Source organism: Amphiura filiformis, chromosome 16 (genome assembly GCF_039555335.1).
Source record: "Amphiura filiformis chromosome 16, Afil_fr2py, whole genome shotgun sequence".
Lineage (NCBI taxonomy): Eukaryota > Metazoa > Echinodermata > Ophiuroidea > Amphilepidida > Amphiuridae > Amphiura > Amphiura filiformis.
The window spans coordinates 20633768-20650688 of record NC_092643.1 but is presented as its reverse complement, the minus strand read 5'-3'; the positions used below and the strand labels follow the sequence as shown (position 1 = coordinate 20650688).

At 36.9% G+C, this 16921-nt stretch overlaps 2 protein-coding genes across 2 annotated transcripts in view; one reads left to right on the top strand and one right to left on the bottom strand.

Moving 5' to 3' along the window:
- Window positions 1–6776, bottom strand: part of LOC140135714 (dysbindin-like) — a 222328-nt gene extending 215552 nt beyond the window's left edge. The window contains exons 1-2 of the mRNA XM_072157307.1: window positions 6431–6776; window positions 4510–4651 (exon numbers count right to left, since the gene is read on the bottom strand). Of these exons, the coding sequence (XP_072013408.1) occupies window positions 4510–4571 (62 nt within the window). The 5' untranslated portion in view covers window positions 4572–4651; window positions 6431–6776. The remainder of the gene's footprint in view (window positions 1–4509; window positions 4652–6430) is intronic.
- A 1684-nt stretch (window positions 6777–8460) lies between these two features.
- On the top strand, window positions 8461–16143 carry LOC140135713 (protein phosphatase 1 regulatory subunit 3E-like). The gene has a single exon (XM_072157306.1). The coding sequence runs from the start codon at window positions 9270–9272 to the stop codon at window positions 10410–10412; it is 1143 nt and encodes a 380-aa protein (XP_072013407.1). The 5' UTR covers window positions 8461–9269; the 3' UTR covers window positions 10413–16143.
- Window positions 16144–16921: the final 778 nt, after the last annotated feature.

Below are 16921 nucleotides of genomic sequence, written 5' to 3'. Positions count from 1 at the left end.
TTTAAAAAAGGGATGCCATATGATTATGAGCACATAAAGCAGTACGGTATTTAGTTCATTCTATCTAATAAGATATAGCCTATTAAGCCTTATAACCCTACTGTTGTTTTTGCTAGCATCTTGGTAATGCAAAATTGCCTTTAAGCCATACTTGTTAAAAATATGGGTCACTTACTGTTTACAAGCTTGATAATTCAGGCTGGAGAACATGTGGAATGGAAAGATCATCCCAGTAAACATTTTGGGAATTGGAGATAATTTTGAAATTTCAAGAGAATTCTTGTTTCCCCATGTAAGAAATACATAAAGAAACATATTGACTCCTTTGGGGAACTAAGATTTTCGGAGCTGTTTCACACTCCTATGGAAACACGGCCTAAATCGGATATTTTTTTACATCCATTGCCACCGAAACATATTAAAGTTGTATTGCTTACTTGCGCTAGTTAAATGGAGCTAATACTGTGATCTTTTAATTTTTACCAAAATAAATATCCTCCGAACTTGTTTACATCCGGATATAGGTCATAGGGTCCATGGCCCTCTTTTAAATGGTTAGAATTTTTACCATTTTTTCTTAACAAAAATATTATAAATTGTTTAAAATACCGGTAATCATGTTTACCGGTACTTATTGGCATATTTTGGAAGTAAAAAAAAATGTACTAAAAAAATCCTTTGTCGCAAAGCTCTTCAGCTTCTGAAAACCTAGTGCGGAATGCGATTAAAAAAAAAATTAATATAGAATTTTGAAATGCTTGTCAAGGAACCCATTATGCATTTTTATACTGTGATATCCATATACAATGTGCTATACGACTGTTTAAAGAAGTAAATCACTAATACAGCCCATATCTTTAGTTGCTCAATTTTATTTTGCGTAAAACTCATAATCTTGAACATGTTGAAATAAAAAATAAAAAAACTTTGAGCTTTATTTTTCGGGTTTTGTTGAAAAAATAAATAAAAAGGGAAATATAATTATAAACAAATTATGACTTTATATTTTAATTACCTAATGCGCACGATTTTACTAACGCGCGCGGGAGCTTTGAGACAAGGATTTTTTTCAATAGCCTTATGCACACAATTATACATAAGCAGTCACCTCAAGCTTATTTGGCCCAAGTTTGAGTGGGGAGAGTAGGGAAAAATACTTTCCCCAATGGACTTCAAAACCTTTGTAAGCTTTGAGAAGGCCTACACATCGATGGCATTTAGCGAGTTTATGGACTGCTTTCCATCAGTTTTCCAGCAGAATCAGCTTAATATTACCTCTCCCATGCATTTTTCATACAAAAGGCGACACTGTATGCATGTACACCAAAATATCAAGTTCAATTATTGATAAAAAATAATTACTAATGAAGTTAAAAAAATACAATGTGCATATTCAAGGTTGGTTTCAAATTGAAGAACTACTGTATGGTGGAAATTTTTACGGGGGTTTAATTTTCGTGCTTTTCACAGTCGAACAGGCAGCCGTGAATTTTTAACCCCTGCGGAAATTTATGTGCACAAGTTTATGATGTGATCATCTTCAGACCATGAATTTTAAAAACATATTTGAGCCCCCTTTTTTCAAGTGAAAATAATTATTTCACCTGCAGGACATTAATCTTTTGGTTTACTCGGGGGTAGTCAGCAAACATGGGTAGTATTTTTGGCCTTTTGGTATATCAATGACCATTTTTCTAGGCCAATTTTGGTTTATGGATGGGTCCTTTTTTTATTTTTACAAATTTTTTCAAAAAATAGCCCAATTTTGCCTCACTTTAGTCACTGAAATTGGGGAAAAATTTGTAAAAATTTGTAAAAATTGTAAAAATTTGTGTTAAATTTGGCCGAAAATTTTGACTTTTGGTATATCGATGGGTCCAAATTTCTTGACAAATTGGTATATTGATGGGTCCCCTTTCAAATTCTCAGTGGCACACCCCTACCCAAACCAAACTTGAGTACCCCCCAGTGGTTTACAACATAACGCAATTAATATTTTGGTTTGTTCTCCAACAAAAGGCAAACTGTTGAATTTGAAGACACTGAAAAGGATTCAATCTCTTTAAAATAATATATTTTCCAAAATATGCAATCTAATCAAGTGAAAATTGATATATTTGCACTGTTTGTGGTGTCAAGCATTTGTACTAAAAACACCTACATTTGTATAGCCTGTGATCTACATGTAGGCCAGACTTTGTCCACTGACCTGGAATGTATTGGGGAATCAATTCTCAAACCACAAAGTACATGTAGCTGTAATTAATTTATGAACAAAAATTAATTTTCACTTTTTATAAACGTGTAACAAAAAAACCCACCTTTTTAAAGTTAAATGAGTCAGGAGTGCTATACAATATCAGCACAAGTTTACACAAATATGTTACACAAGAAAGTTCATATTTTTAAGTTTAAGGGGGTACTACACCCCTGGCCAATTTTGTGCCTATTTTTGCATTTGTCTCAAAAATTATAGCACATTGGTGACAAGTAAGATATATGTATATTATAGGGGCAAGGACTACAACTACTGCACTGAAAATTCAGCAACTCAAGGCAAGTAGTTATTGATTTATTGATCAAATATTGATTTTCCCTCATTTTTGACTGTAATGTCTCCACAACTGTCTGTGCTGAAATAAAATTTCCAGTGCAGTAGGTGTAGTCCTTTCCCCTATAATATACATACAGTATCTTACTTTTCACCAATGTGCTATAATATTTGAGAAAAATGCAAAAATAGGCACAAAATTGGGCAAGGGTGTACATGTAGTCAATGTCCGAAATAAGGAAAATATGGAGGTTGTCCCGAGGACAACTAAAACATAAATTCTGCTTGTCCTCAAAACATTTTGGTTGTCCCCAAAATGTGTCATACTTTTGGAGGTAAAATATAGTGGTTGTCCAGGGGATAAGTACATAGCTCAATATGGTTGTCCCTAGTGAATTTTGGACAAGAGGACAAGAGGATAAGTGCTTATTTCGAACACTGCATGTAGTACCCCCTTAAGGCGAGTATTGGAGGCATTATGGAAGTGCTCTAAGCATGTTTTAAACAGATTAATTGAGTAGAGCAAAGCACACTTATCAATGTGCCTTTTGATTGAAGCAAATCGGCCCTTCGGTTTTCAAAATATATCAATTTATATTTTCTTTGTATCTTATTGTTTTTATCAATAACCAATAAAGTTAATGAGCTAAAATGACTGGAGAAGCTCATTAACATTATCATTTTTGCCAATATGTTGTTAAAATCCATGCATAAATGTTCACTGTTCAGGGTACATGTACTTTTACTTGAAACTTGGTCAAAGTGTTTCCAATATGTTCTAATGTATTACATAGTGAAGCCGCCCCCAATTTGCATATTTGCATAATTAATAAGCATTTATGCATATTAGCTCTTCTGGTGCCTTCAAAGAGAGCTGTTTAGAGCATTTACAATAGAATGTAAGGAGAGAACAGTCAACCAAGGGGAGCTAAAAATCACCCTCCTACAAATGTATATTAAAAAAAATCAGATTTAATGAGAGCAGTAGAGAGCAATTGCTCTCACTCTCCTCAAAAGGCAGTCCCTAACACTCATCAAACAGTGTTTTAACCAAGAGGGGGCATGGTGGGACAGTTCCCCCCTCTGGTGAGAAGTCTTTGATTTTCTTTTGCCTGTGTACTTGGAGCACTTAGAACTCAAACTATAACTCTGACATTAGCTGGTTTCCAATGACTTTTGTATGGGTGACCAAGGGGTGGTGTAAACCATACCTCATGGGTTTTTTTCTTAGTTTGGGTATTTGATAGACATCAATGAGAAATTAAAATTTGTAAAATTTGAGCTGAACTCTGTTTTGGTTTTTAGAATTTTGGGGGAAATTTTTTTCCCAAACTACACCCACTAGAACATTGTTAATAGTGATAGTGTATGTCGTTATTTGGCCGGCACTGTCTCAATTTTTGGCCCATTTCAATAAAATTGGTGTCAAATTACTTGTAACAATCATGATAAATAATACGATTGGTGAGATTATACGTTATACATGCATTGTAGGTGCTGTATGTCGACTTGATGCATCAACTGTGTGTATATCGCTATTCGTCTCATACGTCTTGTTTGAATCCCATCAGCTGCGTAAAGCTCCCGATAATCATGATATTAATAATCGGCGAGCTAAATACACGCATTGTAGGTACTGGAATGAAATACCAATTTTCTTTGGTTTACCTCATTTGTTTGGCTCGACAAAGGGACAAATTTCACAATGCGATCAGTAGCTATCAGTGAAAACTAACATTTAAAATAGGAATCTATTTTTTACATGCAAATCACTGCTAAAATGCACTTACTACTACCATGGGGTGTAGAGTTCAAATGTGTATGTATCAAAGCCGTGTCTCCCTTCTGAACAAAGTAAAAGGGCCCCCAAAATGCAAGTCGGATTTTCTTATAAAATCAGATTTTATTACCAACAAATAGTAGCAAAATTCTTGTAGAAAAAGACTAAATTGACTCACCCGTCAGAAAGGTCTTGCTGTACAGAATGTAACTTTTCTTTGAACTGGTCAAATATGTCCATCTTTTAGGTTTTGTTGCTTTCCCCTTGGATGATGACCCTTCATGTACGGAACACTAAAATTTCTCTAGATATCGCAATATCTGTAAAAAAAAAAGAGACCATAATTATAAATGGGCCTACTCTTGAAATACAGCACTTAATATCAATATTATCATGTTTTGCTAAATGAAACACAGCTAAATCCACACACCATTTAGTCAATTCTAACTACCAATGTCAAATTTTATTATTTTTGCAATTTCAAGGAATTGTTTTGGTCATGCATCATGAATTAGGAAAAGGTGGCGGTGTTACATTTTTTCAGTTTGACAGTGTTGTGTACATTTCAATCGTACATTGTAAATAGTCATTTTAATCAAACAAGTTTCTAAGTCTGCATAGTGAAAGCTACTTACTTAATTTACCGTTAAATTATAAACTTAAAATTAAATTCCATGGTCGAGTGTTGGAAATTGAATTTTACATTTCAAGAATTGAAGTTTGAGTGAGCAACATCGCTATGTACATGTAGCCTCCTTGCAGCCGATTTCTGTCGTGCATAATAGAGGACGTCAGCGTGACGTCATATGCCGCCATCTTGTGGGTACTTAATGAGATGGTCGTTCAATCTCCATGCGTGCGCATGATGATTCGTGATAAACAGCTGTGTGGCAAGCTGCGCCCTGCGCATAGTGTCCGACGCATGAACACACACATACAATTTGTACCCAGAAAGTGGTGAAAGGCTGACGGCCTCTATAAACTAGAGCCACATGCAGTTTGGGCCTGAGACTAGTATCCTTTTTGGCATCATTACGTACACCGGTATATGCGTGCGACGTCAAGCGTGTGCGAAGTTAGACATCCACATTGCTTATTATAGAGGGCGACATTCAATCCAAAAAGTTGCGACCACAGTAGCTCACAGTCAATGGCTTAACTGTGTAATCCCCATAGGGAAATACAAAAATTTGAAATTTGGACACCAGAAACTTGACGACGTAGTCTAAAAAGTGCTGGTACTATCCTTGATACAGAAGTCAGCATGCAGTGAAAGTTAGATTTTATAAAATAAAATCGCCTTTGTGTAAAATGGATCATCGTGGTAAAAAATGATGCATTACATGCTTTTTTTGTACAGTAAGTCAGTGTAAGGCATTGTCAATGATGGCCGCAGAATGTGCAGTTTTTTTAAAACAGACATTTGCCATAACTTCACTAATTTTTGACCTACAGACATGGTTGACCCCTCATTTTTAAGTTAAATAATCACCTTTTTAAACAAAATAATTTCCATGTGAAATATCCTACTTGAAAATTTTGTGAACATGCCTAGCGAAGTTGTGAAAATAATATGCGCTGGACGGTTAGCAGTAGCCTTAATTTGTAAAAGGAATTCTGCAAAATATTAAATACACTGCAATGGCACTGTCTATGTCTGGGGCCTGGGCTGTTATACTAAAATGCAGCAAACCTTTTACGAGCGCGACTACCGTGATGTTGCAAATTCGGCGCTAACAACGCGTACGGCGCACAGTTCATTCAATAAATTTCCACTCCGCAACAATATATCGCCTTAGCAGCCAATCAGAGACAAGTGTGTGCAACGCAGTATATACGCGATGTATCCTTACAATACGCGCTCGTCTAAGGTTTTCTGCATTTTAGTATAATTAATATTTTAAACAACAAGCATGACAAGCCTAGCTAAGCCTGTCGAATTCATCGACCACAACAAACTGTATTATATCATATGCCACTGCGCAGAGGCCAGGCTATGGTCATGAATGATGGTGCCGGTGACGTTGATTTGCATCTTAACCTAACCTAGGCTACTACGTTTCATTGGGTAGCTTTCAACATCATTTTACCATGTTTACCTTTGATAAAAGAAAGTTCGTCTCTCATCTAGGATCAAAAGTCCAACTTTTCAGTCGTGAAATCGTTTTCTTCACCCAGCCAGCCGATGTCATGTCAAAGGTCATGTTTTGCTAAGCCGACAGACCTTTGTACTCACTCGCTGAACGATAAGTGATTGAATATTGACCAATGAAAGAGGACTTTTTCTGTCGCGCTGTGAAAATTGCTCTACTTCATTGGTCCAAAGTCGACAGCTTGTCGCTGTGGTCGCTCAGCATCTGAGTATGAACTATATTTATTGCAGCTATGTCACATGTTGCCAGTTAGAAATTTCTCGAAGAGTCCATAGCCACAAAATGATGCTTTCACAATCACAACACTTCCTGCGCATTGACGCACAGAGCATTTATGAACGTCATCAAGAAATCTCTAAATCCAGTTCAATCCAGTAGACATGGTAGACAGCGGGAGAAAACGTGTAGGGCAAGGTCTCTTCGAAAATGTGTAGGGCAAGGTCTCTTCGAGTATTTTGGTCAGTGAAGGGGCGGGGCATTTTTGTTTGTAAACAAAAGATATGCACGTGGTCAAATTGAAACTACAGATCATGAGATTGCAAATCATCAGTATTTCTTGTGCGATGTGCTGATTTCTCAACAAAATATTTATTAAATTTATTAACAAATTCAAAGTAGGCCCTATTCAGTAGGCCTATCGAAGTTACGTAATGTTACTATGTCAACGGGATCACGCGCTAGAGTAATGAACCACGATCGAAATGATCACCACATAAAGTATATGGCACTCGAAGGCATACCAAAGTAGCGTGATCCGGTAACCAAGAGAATTACGTAACCACTTCGATGCTGAATAGACCTCTGGAAAAGGCAACCGTTACTACTAGTTTCACAGCATACCCTCACTTACGATCATTGGGTATACTTTAGGTACTGATTTGTAAAGTGCTTGTACATTGAAAGCAGGGAAAATGTGACTTTCTTTTTCTTAGGCCTATATGGTGGGAGTATTATTTTTAGGCCCAAATTATGACGGTATTGTTAGAAAAGTTTTGTTCTACCAACTATCATAAATACATTTTGTGAATGTGTGTTATTCTCCCATTGGATGTTGTGTCACATGCATTTCCCCTGTTTTGTTGTTGTTGTTTGCTATTGTTGTTAATTGTTGTTATTGATAAAAACAATACAATACAAAGAAATTTAAAGTGTGTGTATGAAAACCGTATGCCCGATTAGCTTCAAACAATAAGCATATTGAGCAATGAGCAGCGTTCTTTGCCCTCAATGAATGAATAGAGCACTTCCAAAATGCCTCAAATACCACCTTTCAACAAAGATAATGTTTTAATGTTGGCTCGACTTGACACGATTTTGAAGTCAAACAAACTTTTTTCTTCTTTGCTGACATTTTTTATTTTCATGGACCTTCTTAGACCCTATAAACTAAGGCAGTTGTTGAATGCAACTCAAGCAAAATAAGTTAACCCATCTTTAGAATTTTGTCAACATGTGACCACCTTCCCCACAAAGGTTAGCTTAATAACTTTTATTTTCGTAATCAATGCAATGAACTTCATGGGAACCATTATTTGAGGACTATACCAGGCTCGAATTATGTTGTGTGAATTAAAAATTAAGCAAAAGTAAAAATTAAGTCACATACAATTGTAACAATATAAATGTATGCCAACAAATTAACGATCTTGTAATTGTTAGCATTTTAGTATTTGTCTAAGACTATAATATAATCACAGATATTGGAACATGTAATTCGTGTACATAATCAGAAAAGTTGAGACAACATGTGACCTCAAACTCACAAAGTTATGTAAGCTAAACCCAACAAGTAATTTATTTCTATGGGTGTAGTGATTTGTGAAAATTAAAGGCCGATGTACATATGAAAAGGTATAGGCTACCTACAACCAAAAAGTGCTACAACCAAGATCACTGTACCGGAAAAGAACACTACAGGTAAAAGATTGCGCAGTTGCATTATGAGTACAATGGAGATAGGAGTACAAAATAATATTAGGACTGGATGACTTGCAAAATATTTACTAATATATTTTGCAAATTCGGCTAAATACCAAGATTTTGCGAGTGACATTTGGTATTTGTTTGTTAATTGTTGTGTCACACGTTGGACTATTTCATCGCAAGAATGTGTGGTATTTTTACAATTTGTCAATAGAAGAGAAAGGAACTACTATAGTATTTGTATAAGTTTAGTGAGCCAGTACTTCCGCGTTTACATGCGCATTTATGTTTACAGTTCCATGGACTGATTTTACTTAAATACATTCATGCGACGCGATCACGACGCGTGATATGGGATGCAGCTATTTCTGTATTTTCCGTTTTCTGTCAAAACGGACAATTTGGACTTTGTATTTCGCAGATTGAATTGTACTTCATCGCTGGAGGTATACTACATGTAGAAGCTGATCAAAGCGGACCTTTTTTTTTTTTTCTGAAACGGATTTCCCAACCAATGGCTCAATTATATTGAATTTGACACATGACATTATTTTCAGTCATGCATACATTAACTGTGAGTCAGCTATGGAAGTACTGAATGTCACTTGAAACTAGACAACATGTACAGGTTAATTTTATGTAGTTGACCGGGCAAATGACGTCAGCATCCAGCGCAGTATAAATACTGCCTCACGTAGGCACGTTCTACACGACGTACTTCCAGTACGTTCGCGTGAAGAACGTGCAAACCGGTGCTAACCGGGAATTGCCCGTTAACATGCCGCGAAAGAGAGGCAGTACGATGTGGGATGTTGTCAACTAAACACCGTCGGCTTTTTAAGGCCGCATTCAACATTTTGCGATGCAGGGGGACTTACAAACATTAACGCATTGCTTCGAAAATTTACTCCAACCAAACCGTTCTAACAATACTACGGTAAGTCGTTTTACTAACGGTACAATGCAAAGACCCGATGACATTGCCAACGACATTGGTGATGATGCTGTCGACATCCCGAAGCGATCAACATCTCAAGAAACCCTATCGGATGATGAATATTTTGACTGCCCAGATTGGGCAAATCTGTCACCATCTTCTTTTAAGGAATTTCTTCGCAAAGCAGGTGCTCCTAAAGAACTACCCAACAATGAATCTTCTTCAGAAGAGTGTTCGATAGGTGAGTCTTGTGGTCTTTGCTCAAAGTTAAAAATACCGCCGAGAGATACATCAGCATGTATGAACAACTCCGCCAGTGGCTTCTTATCGCCAGAAGATTCTCTAAGTTGTGAAAGCGGATCTCCTTTAGGATCTGTAACACCACAGAGTCCAACTAGTCCAGTTGTGAGCCCAGCGGACAGTGGTTCGTCCACTCCACGACGAAGAAAACCGTCCCTGAAGAGTCCCAATGCGCCCGATACTCCTCGCAGAAAATCGGTTCGTTTTGCAGATGCTTTAGGTCTTGATCTTGAGACAGTAAAGCATATTCTTGAAAATGAAACTTCACCCGACTATCCTAGTATTGCTTTTGGTGCTTCCTCACAAGATGGCAATTCCGTCACGCTTCTTCCAAGATACCTAGCTCTTAATTTTCAGCAACCAGGAGGTCAACATGACTTCATCACCCGTGTGCACAAGCATCATGTCTGTCTAGAAAATGCCGTGGTGTCCGATTTTACAATCCTAGGAACGGTGAAGGTAAGAAATATTACCTATCATAAATCGGTGAAGATCAGGTACAGTTGCGACGGATGGCGTACCTTTGGAGACGTACCTGCTTCCTATGTTCATGGATCTTGTGATGGACCTATGGACAGATTCTCCTTTGGATTATCGGCTCCAAGAGAACTAGATGTTGGAGGAACAATGGAATTTTGTGTGTGTTATAAAGCTGGAAATACAGAGTATTGGGATAATAATTTCGGGCACAACTATGTGATTGAATGTTCGGCCCAAGTGGAGACTTTGACGGACGATTGCCAGAAGTTCTGGACTCATTTTCTTTGATTATTTTGCTTGAAAATCCGCCGCGGGATATGTTTATTCTGCAAAAGCAGTAAAGCACACTAGAACACGTTCGGATAAATCACCATCTTCAATGTACATATGCCAGCCTGATAAATTATGAAGTACCAAAGAACATTCTGTTTTTATTGTGGATTTAGTGTGCAAGTTAAGTATGAAGTACATGTACATATGAAAATGTATCTGGCTTCTTGAAAAAAAAAAATCAAATCTGCAGTACTATTCTACTTAGTACTAGTACTATCAATAGCACTTGTTTGCAATGGAAAATATTTTGTGTGCAGACTACTGTAGATCTGGAATATTAAAATTGCAATCGGATCGGGAATCGAAGCCATCTTGGTTTTTATCTGCACTGGTAGTATAGTCACCACCATTATAGTTCGTGTGTTTTTGACAACTCCGCTACTAATATATCTGCACAGCCTTAATACCACCACTACCAGGTCAGTGTCAACCGATATTGACCTAAAACGATTCGATAAGCTTACTTGTATCCAAGGAAAATATATGTGATATGAATAAATGTTAAACCTATTTCCAAGTCGTGAGGAATATATTTTATTTTATCGTGTGGTGTACAAGTAACATTACATGATTTAGGAGGCTGTTGTACATTTCTTTTGGAATCGGTTGCATTTTTAAGTGGGGAAATGTTATAATTTGAACATATCAACCGCGATTCAAAGAAGAGATGTAAAGCGGTTAATAAAAGTGCTACGAGCAATAATATATATACCACGAAGCTAGCACCTGGTACTGAGCGGCATCTAGCTCTCGGGTCGGGTCATATGTTAAGGCGCAGTCGCAAATACCTGAAAAACATAGCTGATCAGCTGTTTAAATCCTGTTTCATCAGATGAATACCCCACGTTTATTGGAGTTGCTCCAATGCGAAAGAAGAAAGTCATTGACAGAAGAGCATGGGAAGAAACTGGGAACAAGCGAAGGAATCAGCTGACGCAAAAGGCAGGGGAGCATTTTTTAACAGCGTGAGCTGATATGAACTCACGTCTACGGTAGATCGTTTGGTTGATGAAGTCGGTATGGCTCAACCATACAGGAGCGCGAGTGGTGAAAAATAATTATAATTTAACATGACCCTTGACATCCTTGAAATCTTATTATATGTATGAGGGAATTTAAAGGGGTATTTTATGATCCCGAGAGAATGATTGTGATGAAATTATGTGTATTTAAGTGACAGATATGTAGAGTGGATGTTTTATTGTACAGTTATATTTTATGGAATATATATCCATGCATGCATGCATGGGCTCAGGATGAGGATCATAAAATGCCCCTTTTTGATGAAGACTTTATATTTATAAAAACACAGGTTCTGTATAAAAATCCAGTTTAGTCTTTTCAAGGAAAATATGCATTATTATTCAGAGTTATGATATGAGTGAGTGTTTATTATCGTTTATAAGTTGCTGAACTTGCCAAATACCTTGAAAAGTCTAGATCATGTAAAATCTGTACATATAAGCGAAATAATAATATGTTTCTGTTGTGCATTGATGTTGACATTCAAAGACATACTTGTGATGCATGTGATTCAAGGAAATAGAGTTAGAGATCAACCCATTCGCTTTTTGATTTTATACATAATACATTAGTGCACATTGTTAACACTATCATGACAATACAATCATGTTGTTGTAAACATTTTATTTTGTTGAAAGTGACATCAAAATTGAAAAGTAGTTATGTAGCCTATGTCAATGTGACCCCTTTTAAACAATAGGAAACAAAACATGTTCTTGTTTTGACCATTTATGTGATAACATGGATGTAAGATACTCACATTATAACCCTAATGTACTAGATAGGATCTTTTGACCGTGGCAATCCCTGAAAAACGCTATAGGCCTACCATGAGAACTGCAAAAGCCCCTATACCCTCCCCCTTCGGGTGGAGGGGTTACTGATGGTTCTCCGGGCTATAGCGTCATTTAAAATGCTTTATTGGACTATGTATACGTCATTCAGCTTTTGCCTATATTATCTCCTAGGTCATTTGGCGTATGAAGCTGAATTTATACTCCATCGCTGACCGACGAGCGATTGGTAAAGACAATGACTGAATGAGGTACACTGTATATAGAGTAGCTAGTAGGCCCTATACTTCTGCTTTGAGATACCAGTCACTTGATGCTCATCGATGGAGTCAGTATAAATTCAGCTTATAATTGGTTCCAAATGGCCTATCACAATGACGTCAGGCTCCTGAAGATTTGAATTGAAAATTTGTTTTAAAAAGTTAAAACTGCACTGCATCTCCTGTAAGTTTAGAATGTTTAAGCTTTTAGGGGATCATCACTCTCGGTATTTTCAAAAGCCGAAGTCTAATGTATTATGAAAGCTGATACAGGGTGTATGCTTGGTACCCATCATCAGTTTCCAGTGCTTATGGACAAGACTACCACAACAAAATGCAACGTAGGATAGGAGCTACCTTATTTGTAGATGAATGTTATGAAAGGACATAAAACTGGGCATTTCAAGAGGATCCAATGTTGCATATTGAAGAACAAGCTTGTCAATAAACAACAAACACTGATGGGTACCAAACACTTTGATACAGCCTGTATAGTGTTTATGTGATGAACGTATTTACTAATGATGACAGCAGCTTATCAGGGATTCAGATTCGAGGAGAACCCGAGAACCGGTTCTCCTGAAGGTTCTCGCTGGATTACAATACTCCGAAAACCACCTAAAACACAGTGACCGCTCCACCCAAAAAAAACTTTTTTCGGGGGGGGGGGGGTGTTCATGGATTATAGCTGTTTCGATATCGAACTAGCGGTTTTTATGGATTGCCATTCACGCCATGGTCAAAAGGCTACTAGTAGAGCACAGTACTAGGATTATTCGTGCTTGGAAATACCTATTATAGGAGTAACATGACGACACATGGGATGGAAGTCAGGTGCCCGACATGTATAGAATAGTTTTCTTATTACACACCTCTGCTTTACGTTGTGAGAAACGTGTCCGCATTAAGAAAAGCATCCAGAGGCGGGTAAGAAATCTTTTATATAGGTGTCATGAGCCATGATTTACAGAAATTTACAGGAATGGATTGATTCATTCTTGGGCAACTTTAAACGGAATCGGTCCTCTTCGGTCCTCTTGATGATATAACACTCTGAGAGAAAGGGTTGAAAAGGTTCTTAAGGCATCACATCGAATTTGGTCCTATAGCGCTATAGGTGCCCGGTTAGGTATCAATGACTCCTTTTTATCATACCCTGGTAATGTATAAATTGTATTGAGTATATACATTTCCATTATGTTATCGTTTTTCATTTAAATACAAAAAGATATAGCATTATGCAAATGTTCAGGATATGATAGAGAAAGCCATCGGTATTATATCGGGGCACCGATAGCGCTATCGGACCAAATTAGACGGTGTTCCTAAGCTACCATGTATATATGTTAAGAACTATATACTGCAAACCATTTTAGACACGGAAAAGGTTCTGTGTAAAGGAAAAAGGTTCTGTGTAAAGGAAAAAGGTTCTGTGTAAAGGAAAAAAAAAGTGAGTTTTTTTCTTGGAATTATACTATGAAAACTTTGTAATCAAGATAGAACCATGTTGGGCTTCTTGCAAGTTCATGGTTCCCTGTAGCTGTTATAGAACACCTATAATAGAAACCTTTTATCAAAGAGTGATTATAATAAAGTGAACCAGAAAAAATTCGGTCGGCCTACGGTATATCTTATTTCTCTACTTGCACGGTTATCGGTTCATATTTGAGTATAGAGGTTCGAATGCAACATTATATGAATGGGAATTGAACCTGTGATATAACATAGGTTACGTAATTCCTTTCATGTCTATTTCATGCGGAACCGTGCAAGACGTGAATAAAATGAAATATATTAAGTTGGAACTGCATGGATTCTTGTATCTATAGACCTAATGTATAGGCCTATAACCTCTGGCTCTGCACGATCCCCGGTGTACGATACCTCTTCTAGGCTCCATGCAAGATCCAATGGATATAGGGCACTCAAAGTCAAACTGAAATAGGTATGACAGTATTTAACTTTCATGTTGTAAATGAGGGATGTCCCTCAACTTAAAAAAAAGCCCACAGCGAACGTAAATGTGACCCTATAGATTAATTATGTAATTGTGTTTAAATGAATGTTAGTCAAGATATTAAGATAGTGTTTATTGTGTAAAATTGAATCTTGTCAACAAGAAAAAACTCACTTGGTTAGATGTTGTCACCGATGTTGCGACCAAAACCTTTGGCCTTCAGCTATGATTTTTTCTAGTTGACAAGATTCAATTTTACACAATTTGAACCTTTTCCCAGATGACTGAAAGTATACGCAGTGTTATAAGTGTTTATAGTTCAAGTTCTAATATTTGTGTCTTACAATAATTTATGCTATACAGTGTGATTAAAAAACTCCATTTTTAATTTGGTTGTATAAATGTGGTACAAATTTTGATTTCAGTCTTAAATGAAAGCCGATAAGCTGTGAGAGTTTTATTCTGCACCACACTTCATATAGGCCTACATGCATAATGTATAGTTTACATTTGGAGTTAAATTTCCAATGCGTGATCGTATCATGTAACTTTAACAGTTTCACTGCATGATATAGATATCAACAATGACGCGTGACGTTGCCTTGTAGTCTGAACAGGACAGGGAGATATATTTGGCTATTCTAGTTGAAATCCATGCCCCCTATGGAAGTCATGACCTTAATCTCCCATACAAAGGGAATAGATTTCAAATGAAGTCACTCATTTAATAGGAAACCATACTGCAGTTACTGTCCGTTTTCCTATACACAATATATACACATAGCTCTCACAATTGACGCGTGACCTCTACAAGTAGTGTATGTTAGAAGTATAGGCAATTGCCTAGTTAACGTCACTGTGTGAAAAATAACCGGCCAATATTTAAAGTATTCTCTGAAATTCTAGAAAATATAGTTTTGTAACATGTCCTAAATTTTTAGCTAATTTAGGTGTTTGGAAATATTCGCACTTTTGTGTTTTAGGAAGGATATGTAAACGACAGATAACATCAAAAAATATGAAGAAATTATTTCCAAACCGTGTTAAGTCTGCATACCATTATGCTTCTCATTTTCAAGAACGCTGGTTAACAATAAGCAGACTATTGTCTCATTTCGTAAACAAAAGCCCACACAGTATTGTTACCTTGCGTTCGCTTTATAATCGTTCACCCAACTGAAACTATAATACCAGCTCATTGCTCATTGCACAGGTAAAACATGTGTAGTGTGGATTTAACCAGAGAAGATCTGATTTAATCAGTTGAGCTGTTTTCAATGAGTGTTATCTTGGTTTAATAGCTTTTAATGGGGTTTAAGTCCTGCAAAGGTCGTGGTGAATTCTACTGTAGACATGACTGCATCATGCCCTATTTGAAATTCACTCTCTCCGCGTGTAGAAGATCGATCATAGGCCTAGACTCTAGATACTAGAGTCTATGGGAAGATTTAAGTCATATCTTACATAGGGGTGCCTGGATATTAAATGGAAGAGCACGTTTTCACTTTCAATCTAAATGAAAAGTGACAAATTCTTGCCGTAATTGAATAACCCAACTCCAAATAGGACAAAATTTTTTAAAATAAAACCATTTTGTATGCGTTGCTGTGACCTTATATTGTTTTGAGTTATCAGGAGCATTATTAAAATAATATTTTCAAAAACTATTACCTTATAGCTCCTTTAATATATGGATTAAAAATGCAAAAAGTGTAATATGCGGAATGAAACTCCCAATATCTGATATGATTTCCTTTGAGACCAGGCCCGAACTCTGGATATATTTTCAGGGGTGCTGAATTTCCAAAATGTGCCCCCCCCCCCAAAAAAAAGGGTTCACATGAAAAGTGGTCTTTTTTCAAATTTGTTCTATCTAATTTGGACTTTCTTGGACATTTTTACAGTTTTGTTTCCCTGAAAAGTGGATTTATAGAGGGTACAGCATTGAAGTTTAACTTTGTGCCACAACGCAACTACATCAAAACTTGACCAAATTAAATAATGGTATGTTTTAGTCACATTGTATGGTTTAAACACCACCTTGAAATGTTTGTTTTTTTCAGGATATAGTTCCTAAAGGTATCATACCTTAAGTAGGCTACGGCATTCAGTACCTGTGTGCATATACTTATAAAATTAGAGTTGATGGTGGAGTAAAGCATATTACGTAAACTAGTATCATGTCGGTGATCTTAAAAATGTCTTATAAGCTCTTACAGCAAGACTGACCATGCTGACAGGCTATAGAAAAAAGGGTGCTACAAGGGATCTGCGGCTGCAGTCCTCCAGGGGGCACCTGTAAAGGTTCTTCAAAGAACCAACTTTAAAGGTTCTTCTAAAGGTTCTCCAAAGGGGTCTGAAAGGGTCATTAGAGCCCCAATTGGTTCTTTAGTGAACCTTTTTGGGTTTTTGAACATTATAAAGAACCTT

What these genes read in the sequence shown, in the direction of transcription:
- LOC140135713 (XM_072157306.1), top strand. Translation starts at nt 9,270, where the DNA reads ATGCAGGGGGACTTACAAACATTAACGCATTGCTTCGAAAATTTACTC.